Raw genomic sequence first — 21,957 nt, forward strand, 5'->3', positions numbered from 1 at the left:
TTCAGAGGCAAACCTCTTTTGGGAGTTCCATCCCTTGAGTGGTGGAATGTGTCCATGCAGTGGGTATCCTGTATTACGCACCTGTTTTTCTCTTTCATTTTTAGTAAAGGACTTTTAGTGGTTTAAAATAGCAGATGTCACCCTCTATGCAAAATAGTGGCTTTGCCATAGGAGGAAACGTGCGGAGTACAAATCCCTTGCTCTCTTCGGAGGGGAATATACATAGCATTGGCATAAAGACTTGAGAAGCCACAGAGGGTTTTGGTACATGAATAACTTTGCAAGGGTCTGTCTCTATGCTCTGATCTATGTCTGTTCTGTGTTTTTTATCTTAAAGATTTCCAAAATCAGTTAACTCTAGAACAATACTTATTTTATTTTTATTATCAGGCAATTTTTATGATTCCTACAAATCCTCCTCCAACATTCCGGAAGCCAGAACTCTGGTCAGACAACTTTACGGACTTTGTAAAACAGTGTCTTGTGAAAAGTCCTGAACAAAGAGCAACTGCTACACAGCTTCTCCAGGTTTGCTGTTTGTTACCTGGGGTGCTTTCAGAGGGTATCGGAGGGAGTTCTTAACTAAACAAACCGCAGTGCAGGCAATGAGTATTTGTGCAATTTGAGATGTTGGTTTCCCTTCGTGCTTCCCCTGTACAACTTGTACAGTGTAAGATCAAGTTGCGTGAGGTTTTTAAACCTTTAGTTTCTTCCCTAGAAATTAGACCGTCTCCTACTTTCTGTTCCCATACTCGTACACACATCTTTGTGCCCCCAGGCTTTTGTCAGTGTTTCAAGATTTTGAGAAAGAGAAATCCTGGCACTTACTATTAAGCCATACAGTTTATCCCTTAACTGACCCTATGCTTAGAAAAGAGCCATATCTGATTATGTTATGTCAAAGTCCTCCATTTCCTAGCTATCCCAATTTGCCTCTAGTTGTTCTGTGACCTCAGAGCAGGGGTGGGCAAACTTTTTGGCCGCCACATCAGGGTTCCAAAACTGTATGGAGGACTGGGTAGGGAAGGCTGTGCTTCACCAAACAGCCTGGCTCCCATCCCCTATCCGTCCCCTGACCCATCCAAGCCCCCCTGCTCCTTGTCCCCTGACCGCCTGAGGCCCTGCCCCCATCCACACCCCTGCCCCCGACAGGCCGCCTTCTTATCCCACGCTTATCCAACCGCCCCCCATGTTCCCCGTCCTCTGATCCCACCCCCCGTGAACCTCTGCCCCATCCAACCCCCTAGCCCCCTTACCATGCAGCTCAGAGCAGCATGTCTGGCAGCCGCACTGCCCGGCTGGAGCTAGACACACTGCTGAGCTGCCCTCCATGAGCATGCAGCTCCGCTGTCCAGAGCACTGTCTGCGCGGGGGCGTGGCTGCAGGGGAGAGGAGACAGCGGGGGAGGGGCTGGGGCCTAGCCTTCCCGGCCAGGAACTCAGGGGCTGAGCAGGATGGTCCCGCAGGCCGTAGTTTGCCCACCTCTGCCTCAGAGGCTACTACATACAGAGATCCAAGCAAAGCTAATCAATTTCTAAAGCACTCTCTGCGTTTTAATAACTAACCTTCCTTTTGCTGTCTTTGAGCTGATGGAGGTTACCTGCCCTCTGCACCATGTTAGAGGAGCCCCAGTTTTTTCCTCTAAAGTACCTCTTCCTTTCCATGACAGAGGTGCATCTTGGTTCCTGAAGCATTATCAAGGGATTATCTCTATGGCTTTTCAGTTGATCCTTAGAATGTCAGAAGCAGAAGGCAAATAACGAAGGCAGACTGTTGGCCTCTTATTGGAAAGCGATAGCCATAGTGTTATCTTGGGTGTCATGAATTTATCTCATTTCTAGATATGACAGTTCAGAAATAAAGTATGAATGCAGGGTCATACAGGAATGCCCTTTTAGCGTGACTCAGTATGGGTCTCTCATTCTCTATCACTAAAAGGGTAAATTATGAAATAAAAGTTTATTATAGAGTTTTTACTTGGTTGTGTACACCAACTGTAATTCAGCAGGGATAGGCATAGCTCTGGGTAACAGCGTTTTACTGCTTTGTCTTCATATTTGCTGCTTATAAAATATATCTACTTTTTTAGCATCCATTTGTTAAAAGCGCAAAAGGAGCGTCAATCCTGCGGGACTTGATTAATGAGGCAATGGACGTTAAACTGAAACGTCAGGAAGCACAACAGCGTGAATTGGATCAAGATGATGAAGAAAACTCAGTGAGTGTTTAATGGACACAATAACTTTAAAATATTGATGCTGATATATGTGCGAGTAGGTGCCTTTCCCAAACTGCTCTAAAGTAGTCCACATATGTGGTAGAGTCTAAAATTCCAGCTGATGTCATTGTTTGTATTATCATAACACCTAGGAGCCCTAGTCTTGGATTAGGACCCCACTGGCTGCTTTAACACAGAAATTAATAATAATACTACATAGTGTTCAGCTCAGTCACTGATTCCAGCGTTGATTTTTTCCTGGGTTTTTTAGCTTAGGACTGCTCAACTCATGTCCTGTAGCTGCTCTCTATTAGCCCACTCCCACCTCCTTTATATTCAACCGTATTGAGCTACTTGCCTTAGTGAGTCAGCAGAACGTAGACACAACACCTACCACAGGACAGTTACTAGCCCAAGAAAATACTTTTAAAGATATGTAATAAATTTGTAGAAGACTTCAAATATATTTTCCCGTCTGGATTGAGTTTTTCCTATAGTAGAGAGGCCTTTTGTTTGTAGTCTTTGATGTGTTCTATTTTGCCATATAACACAAGTATGTTGTTTTCTTCATACCATCTTCCTGATTTAGAAACCCCTTTATAGAAACTTCATACTTACAATAAGAAACAGACACAAATTTAAGGAGAGGGGATGTGTGCTTAGACTTCTTTTGATGGTGCAGTGCTGTGAGCTTGAGTTCTGTGCTTTTTTTCAGTCCAGAGTTGCAGACTAAGTAATTGCTTGTTCAGATGCTACGTTTTGACTTTTGAATAAGTGTTGTAGTGTGAGTGGTGGTTTTTCAAAAGCCAACTTGAAGCATGCTCCGTCAGTTTCAACCTGACTGAATAAAATGGACAACAGACGGTTATTCTATAGAGCAAGCCTCTTCTGAAACTAGATTTGAATAGCATGCTTTGCAATGAAATATAGGTTTGTTAAATGCAGTGTTTCCTCACTGTGAAGTTAGGGCTGCATTGTGCTTTGGGATGGAAGTAATCTTTACTCACAGTGTCAACATGATATTGACTTTAAGGTTATGTGCAGCTGCTTATGTGTCTGAATTGTGATTGCATCACTGACAGCTGATGCCAGATAGTTGGAGGTGGAAGGATTCCTCTAGTGTAAATGTTTTCCTGTGGCCTCTCTGCCCTGCCACATTACCGCTGCTAGAAGGGAAGAGTTACCAAGAGCTTCCGTGGCACTGTAGGTTTTCTGCTGCAGCGTCTCACAATGCTGGAGGGGGAGTTTATTGCCCACCTGCAGTAAAACTTCATCCCCTCCCCCCCCCATTAACTTTTGAAGTTCATCCTTTTCCCAGTCTTCTCGGTTTGGTGTTCAAGAGGTTCGGCTGTGAACTACCAGCACCCTTAGTGGGACAGAGGCCTCAGACATGGAGGCACTGGAGGAGGGCAGGGTGGGACACCATGTTGACAGTGGTGAGACCTTGTATTGTAGCTCTGTGAGACGTGTGCGCGTTAGCCCTGTGACACTAGCTTGGATCACAAAGGCCACAATCACATATACACAGCAACTGGGGGCTTACCACTTATAACAAGTGGCCTTGTGAACATCATGGATGATTTTTTTTATGAAATTCACGGCAGTGTCAAGTATTGATATCCCTCCCCCCAACCCCGAATATGCATGGCCGCTGAGTCCTACCCTCCCCCACCAAACTGCTGCGATTTTTTCAACAGCAGGGAGGTAGAAGTGGGCATCTGTGTGCACTTGTCTCTTGCTTAGTGCAGCTCATAGCACCCGGCAGGCCTTGTGTTGGAGCTATAGTTTGGGGGCGGACTGGATTTGGTGACCAGTTTTATGCAAGGCACAGTAGTCAGCACCACAACTGCTTGGAACATGTGCTACGAACCACACCGAGCACAAGATCGTACATGCTCACTTCTGCTTCCTTGCTGTTGGGAAAACTGAAGCAATTTGTCCTTGTCCTGCTCCCTTCTGACCTTTAAAGCTGTACAGCTCCTGGGCTTTTACTGTGCTATACCCAGCAAGCCAGCCTGCCTAAAGGCCAGTGCCTGAGTGTTGCTTTCTCTCTAAAGACTGTGAACAGCATATTGCCAGCAGTTACAAATTACCACACTGCTCTTTCTAAGCAACCACCTTTATTCTTAAGGTAAACGCATTACAGAGAAAACAGAAGTTTCTATATGCATGCTTAAAGCTTACCAGAGGTCACCCCTCAGTCTTTCTATCTTAGCAGGGCCCCAGGTCTTTGCAGACTTTCCACAAGGGTTGGGATCCCCTTTGCTCAGAAGGTCCTGTCCATTTGCTGGATCAGAGAGAAGGGTCAAGAGTCAGTTTAAATGCAGCGTTTTTATACCAAAAGCTCTTTCTTTGTCTGTTAGCCTCTGGAATACCAACTTTGAACTAGTATGTGCAAGCCTCCCTGGGGTTGGTACCTCTTTAGTTTTTACAATCTGAGTGTTTCACCTTAATCACTGCGCACTATTTTTAGTTCGTGGTGAAGCTGTGCAACCCTCCTCCCTCTGGAGTTTTGTGCAGTCCCTGGCCCACAATGTTACACAACCCAATCATAACTATCATACAGTATGTTCTCCCGAAGATGCTGCGTGGGATTGCAATATCTGTCACAATGTTAATGTGTGGTAACAAATGGAAAAAAATATTCTCTGAAAAAAATGACTGGGTTTGATTTTAATGTACAGTTCTTTTTCTTTTCTTTTTTTAAAGGCTTGCAAATTCAGTTTATTTCAATTCCTTAAGAGTTTATTACTAGTGATGAACTATTTTAAATCTCAGCTTCTAAAGTTTGGCATTATCTCTTCAGCATGCACACACACACTATAGACTAGACTGAATACTGCTGCCATCTAATAACTGTTCAGTGATCTCTAGATCATTTCAGAATGGAATTTTAGGTCAACTGTATCTGGCAATCTTTGGGCTTGTCTACACATCTATGCTGCAGGGATCGATCCACCGGGGGTCGATTTAGTGGGTCTAGTGAAGACCTGCTAAGGCGACCGCTGATTGCTCCCCCATCAACTCCGGTACTCCACCGGAATGAGAAGTATAAAGTAAGTCGCCGGGAGAGTTTCTCCCATCGACCCAGCATGGTGTAGACACCACAATAAGTCAACCTAAGTTCACGTAGCTGGAGTTGCGTAACTTAAGTCGACTTAACCCCATAGTGTAGACCTGCCCTTAGAGACAGTAAGGGCTGAATGAGTATTGCGACTTAATTACTCCTAGTGATAGGCCATTGGGTCAGGGCTCAGATGCCAGCTGGCTGTGTTGGGACGCTTGTACTGCTAATATTGCTCTTATGTAGTTAAGTGGAAGACTTCAGTCTGCAAAGTGGTCATCCCAGCATATTTCTAACAATAGATAAAGCTAGAGGAAAAGGAATGGAGAAGATCTTTCATTACCCATTTGGGAATAGGAAGGAGAGAACAAAAGGCATAATTCGTTACATCTTGCTGACCTTACAAAAATTTTGTAAAACTCTGATACCAAAGAAATATTGGAAGTTGGTACCAGTTCCCTTTGAATGTTGCCAGTCTTTTTTATTTAATAAAAAAAAAAAAAAGAAGATAACTCTGATCAGTAAATGCATGTCTTGCATCCTCCTACAGGAAGAAGATGAAACAGATTCGGGTACCATGGTGCGGACAAGTGGAGATGAGACTGGTACTATAAGAGCTGCCAGTACAATGAGTGATGGAGCCAATACCATGATAGAACATGATGGAACCCTGGAATCCCAGCTGGGTACAATGGTAATAAACACGGAAGAAGAGGAAGAAGAGGGGACCATGAAGAGTAAGAACTCCTTATTTTTAATGATTATATAGTCCCTAATTCACACACAGATGAAAATGCAAAGGTTGAAGTGGGGAAAAACACATGAATGTCTGTGGTCAAAAAGTACAGTGAGGCCATAGTAGGATAAAATGTCAGCAGAAGGGAGAAAGCTAAATGTAACGGAAAGTTAAGATTATTACAATAAATGTCTTCTGTATGGCAGCTAAGGATGTTTTAATTACAGTGAGTAATAGCTTTCAGCAAGCTGCTCTGCCAATGGGACATATTAGTTTTATGGTAATTTTATGTACTTTCACTATGCTATTTATTGTAGATACTCTTAATGTTGCTCTAACTTCCCTTGACAAAAAATACTAAATAATTATAAATTACTAGTTAAACTCCATCCTGGGTTTTCTAACTTTGAATTCAGTTAATGGTTTTTCTATTATGGCATGTCAGCCTCACTTCCTGTTTCTAAGGAGATGTGCTGTCTGAAGTTACTAGGTGCTCTCTGTTGTCCTGGTTCCACTCAGTAGATGCAAGCATTTTATTAGAGAGATTTTACTTCTAAAAAGTCAAGTAGTATTGGTTATTTGTATTGTGAGTGTGCCTTGGGTTCCCAGTCATGAATCAGGGCCCATTGTGCCAACACTTAACAAAAAAGATGATGCCTGCCCTGAAGAGCTTGCAATCTGAATATAAAATGAGACAACCGGTGAATATAACATACAGGGAGAACGCAAGGTGGTAACAAAACAAAAGTGGACAATGTGACAAGTAGCAGTCACAGCACACCAGCTGTCTAGCACTATCTGGGAGGGTATGGGTGTGGGGGTGAGATGGTGTTTTTTGTAGGCATCGTGGCAGAGGAGAGCTTTAAGGAGGACAATGCAATGGCTTTGCAGATGTTTACAGGGAGTTCCTCCCAGGCATTGAGGTGACATGGGAGAAAGTGCAACAGTACTACTTTTTTAAAATATAAAAAAGAAGCACTGGTGATCTGAGTTTAAGTTCTCAGTTACTGAACTCCCATGGAAACAATCAATACAAAGATTTGTGACTTTAGTAGGGGGTGCATTGGCCCCTTCCGGGAGCGGCATGGGGCCGGGGCAGGCAGGGAGCCTGCCTTAGCCTCGCTGCGACGCTGCCTGAGGTAAGTACTGGCAGGAGGCTGCACGCTAGCCTTGAACCTCCTCCTGCACCCAAGCCCCATCCCAGAGCCAGCACCCCAAACCCCCTCCTGCACCCCAACCCCCTGCCCCAGGCTCAGCCCGGAGCCTGCTCCCACACTGTGAACCCCTCGGTCCCAGCCCAGAGCCTGCACCTACTCCCAAACCCCTGCCCCAGCCTGGTGAAAGTGAGTGAGGGTGGGGGAGAAAGGGGGGGATGGAGTGAGCAGGGTGGGGCTTTGGGGAAGGGGCGGGGTAGATACTGGATTGCCCTTAAATTCAAAAAGTGATTTTGGGAGTAAAAAGGTTGGAGACCACTGGATTAGACCAGCTAAGAATAATTGGGTATAAACATTATACAAATCACTAAAGAAGAAGAAGTACTTTTCCCAGGAATTCCTTAGTTTTCTGTCAAATGGAAACTCTTTTCCACTTGTTGGCTCTTTAGACTCACCATCTTCTCTCGGTGAAGACAGTTTTTTCTAACAGAAGAGGGAGCACATAGTAATATGCTTACAAATCGATACAGAGCTCTGCAAACTCTGGCTTTTCTGCTGAAATTTCAAACTTTGGCAAATATTGATTAGCCATAAGTAACAGGGGAAGTCTGCTTTTATAACAATGGGAAGAAAGGAAACGGAGTTATCAAAGCTGACTTGCATTTCAGTGTTAGCATGACTGAAACGGGATAATAGTCTGTGACAAGGAGAGAGATGGAAAATCAGGCATCTATGTACAGTAGTTTACTGTAATTTAAATGATTGCCCAAGAAGATGTGGCAAGGGCTGTTTAAGGTGAGAATACCAGTTGTTCAGAAACAGAAAACATACTGAGTTTTTTCCTTTTAAAGAATCTGAGTAATATGGCTTTTCAAGTTTTCAAGGGAGCAGAAATCTAAAGGGTGTTTTGTTTTCTGTTCTAAGAAAAAAGCCTATGATCAGTCTTCCACTTTTGAGTATTTCCCCACACCTCTGCTATCACTTGTTAACTATTCACTAACTTCACACTAAGGGAAGAATGCTACCAAAATTCTGTTTAAACTTGGATGGAAGAGGGAATTGCTCTTTGATGTGAATTAATGTATCAATTACAAAGTTGAACAATGCTAAACCCCTTCATTTTTGGCCTATTTCAGTTCACTTACCATCACTTACATTCACCTTCACCTCAAAAGTTTGTGGTCCTTACAAACTGAAAATAAATAGTTCTGTCCTCCAATTACTCTCTCTATAGAGGATGTATGTGGTTATTTTACTTTCACAGATGAAACACCCAACTTTAAAACCAGCATTTATTTTGTGGTTAGGGACATCCTACAATGGCTACTGCAGTTGTTGGATATGTCTTAGCATCTAACCAGAAGAGGGAGCTCCAGAACAGGCTGCTGGCAGCTGCTGCTTGAATTGGAAGATGAGCTTCTAAACATTTGGAAGTGTCAGAGGACTTCCTCAGTCTGAGGAATGAATGTGAGGTTCCTGGTGCAAGCGGCAACGTCACTTTTGTGCACACTACTTTCATGTACATGTACATTTAATGCCATAATTTCAAGAGGATCCAGAGCAGCTTGGTTTCATTCAGCATTTTTGCTCTTGCTGTCAAAGGAGTACCTACATTTAAAAAAATATATATATATCTTCAATGCAGTTGGTTTGTTGATTTCATCATTTGGAAAATTACCATATCAGGTTAAAATTTAGCTTACACTCCTTTTTTTTTCTTTCCACCCCCTCCAATAGAATAATATTGAATTTCTAAGTGCAGCCCAGTGCACTGTCCATATTAATATTCCTTTGAATAACTGTTTCTTGGGGAGATGGCTAGGCAATAATCTCTTAGGAGTTTGCAAATGCTTTTCCTGTGAATTGCCTCGAATGCTCCATTTTTTCAACTTATTTCCATGTTAATGTTCTCCTGAAGTTCAGTTAAATTGATTGAGCTATAAAAAGTCATCAAACCAGCAGCAGAACTCTTTTGAGGAAGGATTTTTCAAAATCTTAAGTGGGTGAAATAATGGTAATTTTAATGCATTGGAATTGGAGAATTTTCATTAATTCATGTATTAAGTGATCTGTCTTTCAAATAACTGGTCTAGCAAATCATGGTAAAGAGTGTTCAGGTGAATACAGTATAAAGATCTAAATTCTTTTACATAGCAGCAGTGGTAGAGTAGAATCTTTCCAGGAGCCTGAAACTCCTGCGTGCCTAAAACTGGTTCTCGTACCATTTAAAAGAAACAAAACAAAAAACCTGCCTTTTAAATGAAAAAGGGTCTGAGAGACATTGAAATGTCATATTTAATACTAGGCTTTCTATGGAAGTTCTGGGAAACCGTTTCCTCTAGCAACTCATACTATGTGTGATGAAACTTTGAGAGTCATACCTTCTGTTCTTAGATGAAATTTTTTTAAAGGATTTGATCATGTAAATATACTAGATTTTAAATGTACTTGTTGTGTATAGGGTTGAATACAGAAGTACCAAAATCCATCATGTACTAATTTTGGCTTGTTAAATATTTTACAATTGTTTGGTTGTTTTTCCAAAGAGATACTCAAAACAAAATATTCAAACGTTTGCAAAAAAACAACCCCCTTCCCCCCCAGAAGCCCCCCAAAACAAGAATATCACTAGATATTCTTGTCTTTTCTGCACTAACCCTTGTCTTTGATTTTTCTGAGAACTGCAACTATTTAAACTGCACTGCTACACATCTTCTTTTTGTTGTTGTAAATCCATTGTTAAGAGCTTACTTGATATGAGTTTAACTGCTTTGGAGCAACCTTTAATTTTAACATTTAAAAGCTAGCCTTCTGAAGCACTAAGGAAGGGCACTCATTTGTAATATAAGGAACTCTTGTTCTGCTCAGAGACCAGAATAATTATTTCAATATAGCCACAACAGATCTTTTTATTGTCTTTTCTTATTAAAACATCTACTAAACTACACTTCAGCCAGCCATGAGCTCAAATTGCTAGTGGGGGAAAAAAGTTGTCATTTCCTCTTTAATGATAAATTTCACTAATATTCATGCAATTGTTAAGTGTATTTAATTTATTAAAATTTCTTCTCTTATCTCCCAGGCTATTTATGTGTGTATGTTTGTCAGTAGACACATTTCCTGCCATTTGCTAGTATTCATAGTGCTGGTAGACACTACTGAAAATCTTGTCTCATCCACATCTTGCTTGCATTACTTGCCCATAAAATGGGTAGGACTTGAGATGAGGAAAACTGGTACCTTGGAGCTTTTTAGGTCTAAAGAGTAGAAGCATACCTGATGTGGAAGGTAAGATAACTATACTGCCTTCTTGGGCTGTAATCATAAGTGATCTCAAGTGAGGCTCTTTATTGTAGCATACAAATGCAGCAGTGTGGCATTAGCAGCTCTAATAGCGCTATGCCCTTTGTCATTTGGATATGATGTAAAATATGTCTCCGTTTGTGATTGTTAAAGATCCTCTAGCACTCCTCACTGCGAAGGTGTATTAGCCTCAGTGTTTTAGCTAGATTCCAAATCCAATGATTACATGAATTCACCTGGAATTTCCAATTACACTTGAAATCTCTTCCTGTGTCCTAAGCTGGCAAATGATTGTGCTCTGTTACGAAGCCACCCTCTATTCTAGAGATGGCAGCATTTCATTAATGAGTGAAAGTGGTGTGTGTGTGCGTGCGCTCTGCAATTTTTTTAGGTGAGAAGAGCCATCTGAACTTGTTATAGTCTTGGTAGTCTTGTGTTAAATGTACAAGATATTGATATTTTAACTTAGCTAAAGTGAAATATTTAAGTGCCAACATTCAATAGGCCTTTCACTAGTTAGAAGTCTAATTTTTCATGTAAAGCAATTAATTTTCTATGTAAAAACTGTAATTTAAAATGCACAGCATAATTAAATGTGGGTGGCTTAGAAGGCATCCACTAGGTGTTACACTCAGTTATTGTTGCAAATGAATAAAGCGTTATTTATCTATACTTATGAGGCAGCTCTAGGTGGTTTAATGACAGTCAGTGTCTGAAATTGTTTAGTTGCCTGGTATTGAAATGGATGATGTGGTTATTGCAGAAGTATGTCATTGGCATTTTTCTGCTATTCTTCAGAAGATGATTTTCCATAACACTACTTCCGGTTCATGTATTAGGTTGAGTTTTCAGTGGTATAGCTTTATATCTAAAATGAATTGGACCATTTAAAAGTAATTGGGACATAAAGCATTATTAGCAATATGTCCTCAGATATTGCGATGAGCATTGTATAAATACCTAAATTGACTAAACACTTCCTTCCCCCCTGCTATACTGTTGCTGCATGGTGAATATAAATGTCCAAAAATGAGAACTTTCTTTCAGTACTGGGCATATTTCCCTGTGGTAGTTATAGTCTGTATTGCTTTTCACCTTCACACACCAGAAGTACTTCTGGTGAAGATGACTGCTCTTTGTTTGTTTTACTTCCCATCTGTGCAACAGGAATATCATGTCATGTAGCTGTGAGTGCAGTCATGTAGACTAGCAGTGGGAGTACATATACAGCCATTATGGTGTTGTCAAGAAAGTGGTGTGTTTTTTAACAGTAGAGTAATGTCTTCTAAAACACATTGAGAATCTGAAGGCATTACCCAACAGATTGTGTTTTAAAATGGGTTACAATTGGAGTCTGAGCTACACACTTGTCCACTTTCAGTTCTTTGCATGCTGAATATTGTACATGGCCTCACCATTAATAAAGCTCATAATATATGAACATAAATTCCATCCAGCATTCTGAAATTGGAAACAGACATATAAGTGTTTAATGTAGCAATCTTGGAAGTATACAGCTGAGTGCCTTTATTGCTTTTACAGTACTGTGTATCTATGAATGCCAGTGATAGAAACTAGAAGAAGTTTTTCGGACACGGGCAATGACTTGATCAAGATGGAGATCATGAGTAATGGAGTACTGAGTAGTATACAGTGGGCCATATACCACAACAGTATCTTGAAAGATGTAGAGGAAAGAGGTGAATTATTTATGATTAAATTTACTATTTTGGGATAAAGTTGTGTCTAATCTGCAGGCTAGCTCTGACCTACCTGTCTCCTCTAAGAATAATTAGGAGTTTATTTCCTGTGAGGACCAGAATGAACTGTGGAGGAAATGTCCTCCTCCTGGGAACAAATAGTTTCTCAAATAAAATCTTAAAGTACTTTGATCAAAGAGAGTGCCACTTCTAAATTGGAATTCCTCTTACTAGCCATTACTTATGCTATTGAGGATTTTTCTCCCAGAAGAACAGCAACAAATGTGGTGTATGAATATTAGCTTCTGTCTTAAGCATTGGTAAGTTTTATGGCCACAAATGTTAAAAAAGGAGTTGCTGACATGTCTGTATTCTCATTCAGCTGTATACCAATCAAAATCCTTAGATTGTTGTGTGCGAGACCCTGGATATAAAAGATTGCAACACATCCAAGTAAAGTTGCTGCTGGGTAAGATTATGATATGGGCTAGGAATGAGTTATCCAATCAGAACTTGTCACTGTTTCCCCTTTTTCAGCTTTTCTCTCCAGTGCCTTCATGTATTTAGTCCAATGACTAAAGCAAACAAGCTGAGAGAGAAGAATTCCCTGTGAGAAAATCCTGTGGTGATGTATGGGGAGGAAAGCAGCCTCTGTCCCTTCATTTGCTTGTGGGCTAGTATAATATTGTCATAGTTCTTAATAAAACATACTAAAGAAAGATGTCAAAAAGGGTGGTCTTCAGTTTAACTAGCTTTCTTGCATCACAGAATATGCACAGAACCTTTTATCATTTTATAGAAAGATTCCTCTATCACCTGTACCATAGACTTTTCTGTGTCATTACGAACAAATATTCTTTCTTGAATGAATATAAGATACTTTATAGTTTACAAAATAAATTAGTTTGGATGCTTTGAATTAATTGTAATGGTTCTCTGTTGCTTTGCAGTGGTATCAGGACCCACTAGGCATGGTTTAGATTTCATTTGGGACTGAGAATTTTTCTCATAGTCATGGGAAGACTTATCAGTGTAAATTTAAGGAGTTGTGAAATGCTGCATGCCTTGCACTTCATGTGGGTGAATTGCAGTTCATGTTACTAAAGGGTACAAAATTAATTAATGGTGGAATACTTTTTGCTGTAGTTGAATACATTTGCCTCTTTCTGCTATGCTGAATGAAATGATGCAGTTCTGTTAATCTTTCTTAGTTTCTGTACAAATTATCCCAAGTGGCTTTTAAACTTCCATTGTAGTTCTCTTGAGGAAAAGCTTGATGCAAACAGAACTACAATTTCCATTTAAAATTTGCATATTAGGCATTTATTGTATGTAATCATTGGGCGCTATTATTGTTAAATGCTTAGCTTAGACCTTTGAGTTAAACTATAAAAGACAGCAATGGCTTTTCTGATTTTTAAAGTTAAAACTAACAAGATACATCCTCACAAAGTTTGATCAGGAGCTTTTCTATACAGGGACTCTGTATTCCTGGATGTGGCGCACCATGATCCTTATTTTGGGTCTCTTCATGCTACCACAAAACAAATAACTTACTATTTCCAAAGTCCTTGGTGTACATGCTCCTGCCACCCTATAGCCCATTATCACAAATCACGCACTCTCTGGAACTTAATTGTAGTCCTCTAGTAACTTGTCTAGATGCTGCAGCTTACTAGGATCATGAGCAAACTAAAGTCTGTCTAACAAAGTCAGTCAAGTTCTTTCCTAGTACTCTAGTATGTAATTCCAGAAAGTATGCCCAACTACTCAGATTTTGTCAAACTTTTTCTCATTCTCAGTGGATAGGCATATCAAATAGTTCGATACAACAAGTCTAAGCCATGATGAAAGACAGAGTACAAGACAAATACTTTGTATTTACAATCTTTTATATCCAAGAATTTCAAAGCACTAGTGCAATGTTTGTGCATTTGGGCTTTCAGCACTTCATGGTAATGTTTAAAAAGAAATAGCTTGTTTTTATCCTCAACATTTTTAATTAAAAACCTTTCTATTAAGTTTAGAGGAAAGAATCAAATTTTTGTTTTGATAATCTTTAGTCTTCCTATCAGGAAAATATACACATGCTCAATATCTAACTTCTCTAATATAATATTACGAACCCCATAAGCAAACATTTTATGGTTTTAGATAGAATTATAGTTCTGTACATGAACATGTCCATTAGCAAACTGGCAGGGCTGCAGGTTAAACATTTAATTTTAAAATCTTAATGTACTTGCAGTGCAGTTTCCCCAGCTCTGATTTGGAATGCAGAAAATCTACATGCTTCAGGCACAGGTCTCTTTAAAACAGAACAGGGATTTAAAGAACACACAAGAGGTTATAGAGTACAGGTTTCAGAGTAGCAGCCACGTTAGTCTGTATTCGCAAAAAGAAAAGGAGTACTTGTGGCACCTTAGAGACTAACCAATTTATTTGAGCATAAGCTTTCGTGAGCTACAGCTCTTGAAGGAATAGGTATACTTCTATCATAGCCAGTAACAGCTCCGGAACGTGCTTTCGGTGATGAGGCGGGAATCACTATAAAGAGGGAAAAATAGTAAAATAAGGATTTTTTTCCTATTGCATTGGTTTCTATTTCCCATTTATTTTAGTAGGAGAGAAACATTCTTGTAACGTTCATAGTTTTACTACTCAGCAAGCTTACTTGAATAATAGGGTGGAATTTTCAAAAGCATTCTTCCTTGGCCTATTTCTACTCCTATTGAAGTCTTTTGGTTTTGGAAAATTCCGTCCAAATGCCATTAGAGTTTATTGGGCAACACTAATGAAGATTCAAAGCAGTGGCTATTTACCAGATACAAGGCTATGTTTAACAGTAATTTTGAAATTTAATGTTAATATGGAGTACTTCGTATAGCACTGATTTAAAATTCTCACCTTTGGGTGTGTGGGGGGGGGACTTGCCATACATGATTTGCGATCTTCCCTTCACCTGAGCAGCCATGGCAGTGACATTTCACTGCTGTTCTTTTTTTAACATCTGTCCCAAAATAGATTTTAAACATTAATATTTCTCAATTTTCAAAGAAATTATACCAACAGCACAGTTGAGTGTTCTCTTTGTTCATAGTTCGTTTTTGGGTAGGGATTCTGATCTTTATTCTTCGTTTGGCAAACTTTACAATAACGTGGTATGAGCACTGAAGGTGCTAAATAAATATCCTAAACATGTAATAGACTGGAAAGGCTCCAACAGAGCTGTTGTGTTCCATTTTGTAATTAATATGGCTCCTAAAATGATGACTACATATTTAAATGATGAAACATTAACAGCTCCAGAGGAGCTATATTGATTCATCTCCATAAGAGGCTTTTTTTTTTAAGGTCCTAAGTATGTGCTTACATAAAGAAGTTATTCCAGTCTGACATGCATAATGCCCACAGTATAACCAGTAGCGATTCTCTATCTCTCTCTGTGCACTTTCACTTCTGTTAAACATTAATATTTTGATATCACCCTGTAATACTAGGAAATGTCCCATCTAGTCTGGTGTCTTCCTCCAGCAGTGGCCAATATCTGATACCCTTCTTTACAGAACCAGACTTAGTTTTTAGTTTCTTCTTTGGTTTCTATGAAAACCTTAAACAGAATTAAACAGGTGAACTTTGTATTGAATTAATAGCAGATGACCTTTCTGCAAAGCTGGCATTGATATAAGTCAGGATTACAAAAATAAATCTACCATGCCAGAATGACATTGACTTGGTGTATTGTCTTTCCTTCTCAAGGAGCGTTTCTGTCAATCTCTCTAAATAAGCAACCTGACTCTGAAATTATAGTAGCAATTAAAGTTTATAAAAATCCCCAGAGCTGTGCTAGATTTGTCATTTTACAGTCTTTTTCCATTCATCATTTCCTCGTCAATTAGTAAACCTGCATCTTAATCAGTTTAATAAATTATTCCAGTAAATCAATATTTAAGGTTAAAAATATGTCCCGTACAAATGTACTTAATTGGTAGCTATTAAAGACTGAAGGTTATTGTATCTCTCAAAGGACAAAGCTGACTTCATGGTTAGCGGTGGATGAGAAGTACAGTACATGCTTTCTTTTAACTATTGTAGAGTTATCAAAATCTAACCCAGAAGCTGCTTGTCGTCATTTGCCTTTTATTTGTATCCTTATGTTGTTGTTCTGTGTGGAAACAGAAATTTAGTTGACTAAACATCAGAAATGTGTAATTTGGTTTCACTGAAGTTACCAAAGGAACCTTCCATGACTGAAGTAACTAGTGATGTGATTGACTGCACCTACCCCTGGATGTTACTGTGAGCAACAGTTAGTTGGTGCAGAATAAAATTTTACTGTTCTGGGAAGAGGGGGAAATTTTTTTAAAATTTGATTAAAGGTTACTTTCTGAATTAATTCCTGCAGTACAGCAACTACATCTAAGCAAAATGATCTTTCTGTAAGAATATAAGCTCATGAAAATCAAGTAGTACTCTGTGAAGGAGTATTTAAAAATGACTTTTTCAAACCACTAATTTGACTGTTCATTCTAATATAGATTTTTAAAAAAGAACTCCAGACCATTATAGAGTGAGTGTGTGTGTGTGTTTACACAGATGAGTTCATGCTGCTGCCTCCTCGTTCTTGACACTTTGCTTATTTGGGGTTGGCGACTCTTGTATCCTTCTTCTCTGCTGTCATGCAGATTGGTCTCTCTGGAGTCCACTGATATCCGGTCTGTGTACAGAGTCTTTGGTCTCCCCATTAGCCATCTTTCGTCAAGAGCCATCCCACTGATATAACTCTTGGGTCTCCGTTGGATATGCCCGTACCAGTGTAGCCCAGCCTCCTTCAACTTGTCCTCAATTGGAGCTACTCACATTAGGCCCCTTAAACCTCATTTTGATTGTACTGTCCAACATGAGTTCATGCCTATTCTACAAAATTCCACCACATAAAACGTTGCTTTGTATTCATTGACTTTAACATTTATAATGTGCATCTTGCTTCTAACAGTATCTTGCAGTTGCATAGAATGGGTATGCATAGAGTATCTTCACTCTCTAAATAAATGTTTTGTCACCGCAGTGGGTAATTAGAGTTCTATACTACTTCAGTAATTATCCCCAATAGCACAATATTTCTCTACTTTGCAAACACGTTTCCAGACTCTGACCTTTGATGCAGTCTGTCTGAAGGTGGCTTTGTTGATCTGATTCTGTACAATGAGGCTTTTTAAAAAAGGAAACTATTGCCAGTGGTAGAATAAAATAATTTGTCTTAACGTCTGTTATGATGCAGATGTGTAAGCATTTATTTTCATCTTTCAGCTGTTTGCTGGCTCAGGAAAGACTACAAGATATTTGCAGCTTAAAGAGTTGTAATGATATTTTCATATTATTTGTACAGCCACCCCTTTGTCTCTTTCAGTATCTGAAGCCAAGGATCATGCTAAAATATCTTATTGCTTTATGGAAGTTCACTTTACTCTATATTTAACACTTCTGTAAACACACAAGATGTCCTTAAAATATCAAGTTGGTACAAGAATTCAAACCATTATATCTATTAATAATCAAATAAAATCTGGAAATGAAGTTCTACAATATAATATGTCAGTTTTACTTTAAAGAATTACTTCTGTGACTAAACATGTATGGATTTCCAGATACCAAAAATAAAGCACCAGTTAATAGCATACAGTCTCTTGGAAAATTTAGATCTTTGACAGGCTTATGTCTGCATATCTCCAAAATGTGAAACTCTTTGCCAAAGATTGTCTTATGGACATCTGGCAAATCACTTAAGAGACTATTTTATGTATTTTATGTATTTTAAGCCCCATTTTTTATTAGTTTTGGCAATTATACTTAATTCACTTGTGTGGCACTTGATGGTGTAATCTTAACTACCCAGTCTAGACCTGGCTTATGTTTGGCTAATTTTGGTGCCATTTATACTAGCACTTGACCTGGGGTAACTGTTGTGGGAAGCTGAATTTATGAGTTGCCTGGCTTTTATGGACATGTGAGACTTGACTTCTGTAATGCTTAATGTATTTAGACATGATAGATTTCTTGCATTGTGTAGCAAACTGTGTTTTTTTATTACAATGAAATAACATTCCCTTTTGAAAACAGGGTCTTCAAAATAGGTTAGTTGACTTGCTCTTCCAGAACTAACTCATATGTAATGTGCACAAAAACCATATGCAGCAATTTATCATAAATGAAAGCAATTTTGCGTTTAGCTATGAATAATCTTTGTAAATACAGTTTCAGTTTTCATGATCCTAAGGTGTAGCTTGCTGCAATAGTATATCTTCTGTACAAGCATATTTTTATTCTTATGCTGAGACTCTGTACAAAGTATTATCTGCTTTAAATCTTGTTTGTCAGCTGGACATAAATTTGAATACATATTAAACAACATCTGAAACTGCACCAGTTGCACTAGCAGGTAAGTCTTAAGTTTGACAGTCCTATCCTTTTATACTGTCAAGAAGCCACACTGAAACTTTCAATATTTTGTTACTTCTAACAGTTCTTATATTGTCTAATTCCCCACCCCCCCCCCCCGCCCCGGTGCTTTGAGGCTACAGTCTGTTCACTTTTTGTCTCTTTTCCCCTGACCAATAACCCCATAAGGCATCCTAATGATCCTTCAACTGAGGAAGGCTGGGCTTCTCCTAGATCCCATCTCATCTATACCTCAAATCTCGTCTGTTTCAAACGGCGTCAGTGTCCTAACTGAATGTATGGCCATACACTTCCACTTTTGACATAAGATGAGCAGGGGTGACAGTGTGCTAGAGGGGATCGGTTGGGTGAATTCATGCTTAAATGTCCACGGCTCCAGGGGTGCTGTAACAATATTTATAGTGGGGGTGCTGCTGATGGAAACCATGTATTTGGTGTTAAAACTTCAAGCCAAGGGGTGCGGCTGCACCTCCAGCACCTCTAGTTCCAGCACCACTGCACAGATCACATTAAACCACAATCCAAATGTAAATGTGGCTGAAGGAAGGCAGGGCATGTTACCATCCTTATTTCTAATCCAATCTAACTTGTGTGACCCAGTAGGAGAACCTGTATTTGACTAAGGGAAATATCCTAGCAAAAGAATCTGCTAGAATAAGTGTTGATTTTAAAATCTATTTCTCCCCGACCCCATGCATACCTTAAAAAATTAATAGTCCCTTCCCACGCCTTCAGGAAAGGATAGGGTATGTAACCGTTATACAAAGGAACTTACAGGGGCTTTCTTGGAGTGTGGTGGCAGCTGGCCTTCTGTCCTGTTCCAGTCAAATGGAAAATGTAGCATGTTCTCACTTGTAAAACAAATTTTGGTTCTGATCTCATTCATTGTTGAACTTTAATTTATATCCTTTTTTTCATATTTTATAAGGCACACAACCTAGTTGGTAATAAATAAGCTGGCATCCAGCTGGCTGAAGTCTGTATGCAGCTTGTAGTGCATGTCTTAGCAGTCACTAAGCAGTTTGTTCTGATGGACTCAGCACAGGTCTAACCATCAGAACCTCTGGACTTCTAATCCTGGCTCTGATGCAACTGGCTCTGTGGTCTCTTAACCTCTTACAGATGGAGAAACCGAGGCAAATGGGGATAATACTTCTCTCACAGTAATGGCGTGAAGATTAGCTATTTGTCTAGAGCTTTCCACATAGATAGTACTTTGTCAGCTTTGCCAAATATTATTAGTGAACTAATTGCTTGAGACAGATTCTGTTTGCTGAAATATCAAATGCTCTAGTTTCTGATTTTTACAGAAGTGACCATTGTTTTACTATTTTTTTAAATATTTCCAGGGAGCGATGAAACAATGCAGCCAGCCAAACCATCATTCTTGGAATATTTTGAACAAAAAGAAAAGGAGAATCAGCTCAATAGCTTTGGGAAGAATGCATCTGGCCCGACAAAAAATTCCTCTGATTGGAAAGTACCACAGGATGGAGACTACGAATGTGTAAGTATATACTTTGAAATGTAATACGGCCATCTTAAAGGTTTTCTGTTAATCTTACTGTAACAAGTTTCTTATTTGGAGAAGGTACAGTAGAACCTCAAAGGTACAAACACCAGAGTTACAGACATACCGGTCAACCGGCCACCCTGTGGAACAGGAAGTAATCCTGCAGCAGTGGGGGGAGACGAAGACCCACACCCACATCCACCCACACACACACACCCTTCATTGCCTCAGGCCTTTAGCTCAGGGGTTTGGGCAGGGGTTGGGGCTGCAGCTGCAGGGTGAGGGGGGTCAGGGCTCCAGGCAGGGAGTGGTGGTCAGGGCTTCTGATCCTTGGAAGTACTGGGGCTTGGGGCTTCAGCCCTGCGGCTCCTTTCCTGGTTTCAGACCTGCAGGGGGCATAGCGGCTTGGGGCTTAACTATGAGGGGAGCGCCGGTTTCAGCCCCATCGTGCACCCTTCTTCTCTCTCTCTCTCCCCCCCTCTCCCCCCCCCCCCCCCGGCTGAAACCAGGAGCAGAGCTGCAGGGCTGAAGCCCTGAGTCCTGGCACTCCCCCAAGATCTAAATCCCTGAGTTTTAGTGCTCCCGAAGGGCAGAAGCTCTCACCCACCCCCAACCTGGAGCTCTGATTACCCTGCACACCACCCTGCGGCAGCAGCCCCAACCCCCCCCCCCCCCGCATCCCACCCCCTCCAAGCAGGAAAATATTAATCCTTAATGTGTCATGTGTGAATCAGTGTTGCCAAATCTCATGATGATTGGTATGTGTTATCTTAAAGCTTTACCTCTAGGAGTCACGTTATTTGCAAATCTCAGCCTTCATATTTTTTAAAACAAAACCTGTTTCTAGCCTTCATAGATAGTAATGGAGAAAAGCTGGAAAATGCAAACCTCAATGTCACAAAACCAGAATGCAAAACAGGACCTTAAATTTATTTTATTTAAAATCTCATGATGACTCTTAAGCCAATCTCACTTTTTGGGGGATCAGACTTAAGATTTTTGAATGATTTCTGGAGTTAGCAGTACTGCAAGATGGATAATCCATCTTACTGTGGTGTTTTTCAGCTGTCTCTTTCAGTGATATTTCAGTGCAAGTTCTTTCTGTGTTAGCTGCTTTTGTTTTATTGTACTCTGTTTTAACTTACCTTGAATCTTGTGTAATATGAAGGAATCAGATTGAAATAATTAATGTTGAAATTTACTCCAGCATCATAAAGCCATGCAGGAAGCAAAATCTACCTCCTGGTCATGACACAGTGCTTCAGAGGAGGCCTTGCAGCCAAGGCTGGTATAGTATCTGCAGTTCTTCTGTGCCTCTTGCACTGATTCATAGGGCCGCTGGAGCCAGGGTAGCACAGATCGTGCAGTCTCTCCACTTTAGCCTAAATAGGACCGGCATGGAGACTCCACTAGAGGACCCACCGCACATTTCTCCTGTAGCCCTTTGTAACACGCAAGCCCTGTTTTGCCCCTGCGCACCACTGTTAATGTTCAGAATCGCTTCAGAAACACATTTTACAAAAATAGTATATAAGCAGCAGGCTAATTTACCAGCCTATGCACCAAAGAGCACTCCAGCCACAGGATTCCAGTCCCTTTTCTTCAAGGACTTCAGAATAACAGAAAATATATCAAACATGTCCTTTTCCACTTGACCTAGGGTTATCTTCAGGAGCCTATCTACTCTCTACAGGATTACACTCTGTAGGCCATCTGCCTGGGAATCAGGGCGAGCCTCTCTGTTTCCTTTTCCTTCCTAGCCTGTTCCTTGCAGATTATGCACTGCAGGCCATCTGCCTGAGAGTTTTAT

General features: G+C 40.2%; 1 protein-coding gene across 2 annotated transcripts in view; it reads left to right on the forward strand.

The window, feature by feature from the left end:
* STK4 (serine/threonine kinase 4) overlaps positions 1-21,957 on the forward strand; it is a 77,044-nt gene that overhangs the window by 15,562 nt on the left and 39,525 nt on the right. The window contains exons 7-10 of one of the 2 annotated variants that reach the window (XM_073309684.2): positions 391-528; positions 2,090-2,218; positions 5,833-6,019; positions 19,984-20,141. In XM_073309684.2, coding sequence (XP_073165785.1) covers positions 391-528; positions 2,090-2,218; positions 5,833-6,019; positions 19,984-20,141 — 612 coding nt within the window. Of the gene's footprint in view, positions 1-390; positions 529-2,089; positions 2,219-5,832; positions 6,020-12,017; positions 20,142-21,957 lie in introns of those variants that run through there. The other variant, XM_073309685.2, reaches the window with a different exon arrangement.

This window comes from Lepidochelys kempii, chromosome 13 (genome assembly GCF_965140285.1).
Source record: "Lepidochelys kempii isolate rLepKem1 chromosome 13, rLepKem1.hap1, whole genome shotgun sequence".
NCBI classification, from domain to species: Eukaryota; Metazoa; Chordata; order Testudines; family Cheloniidae; genus Lepidochelys; species Lepidochelys kempii.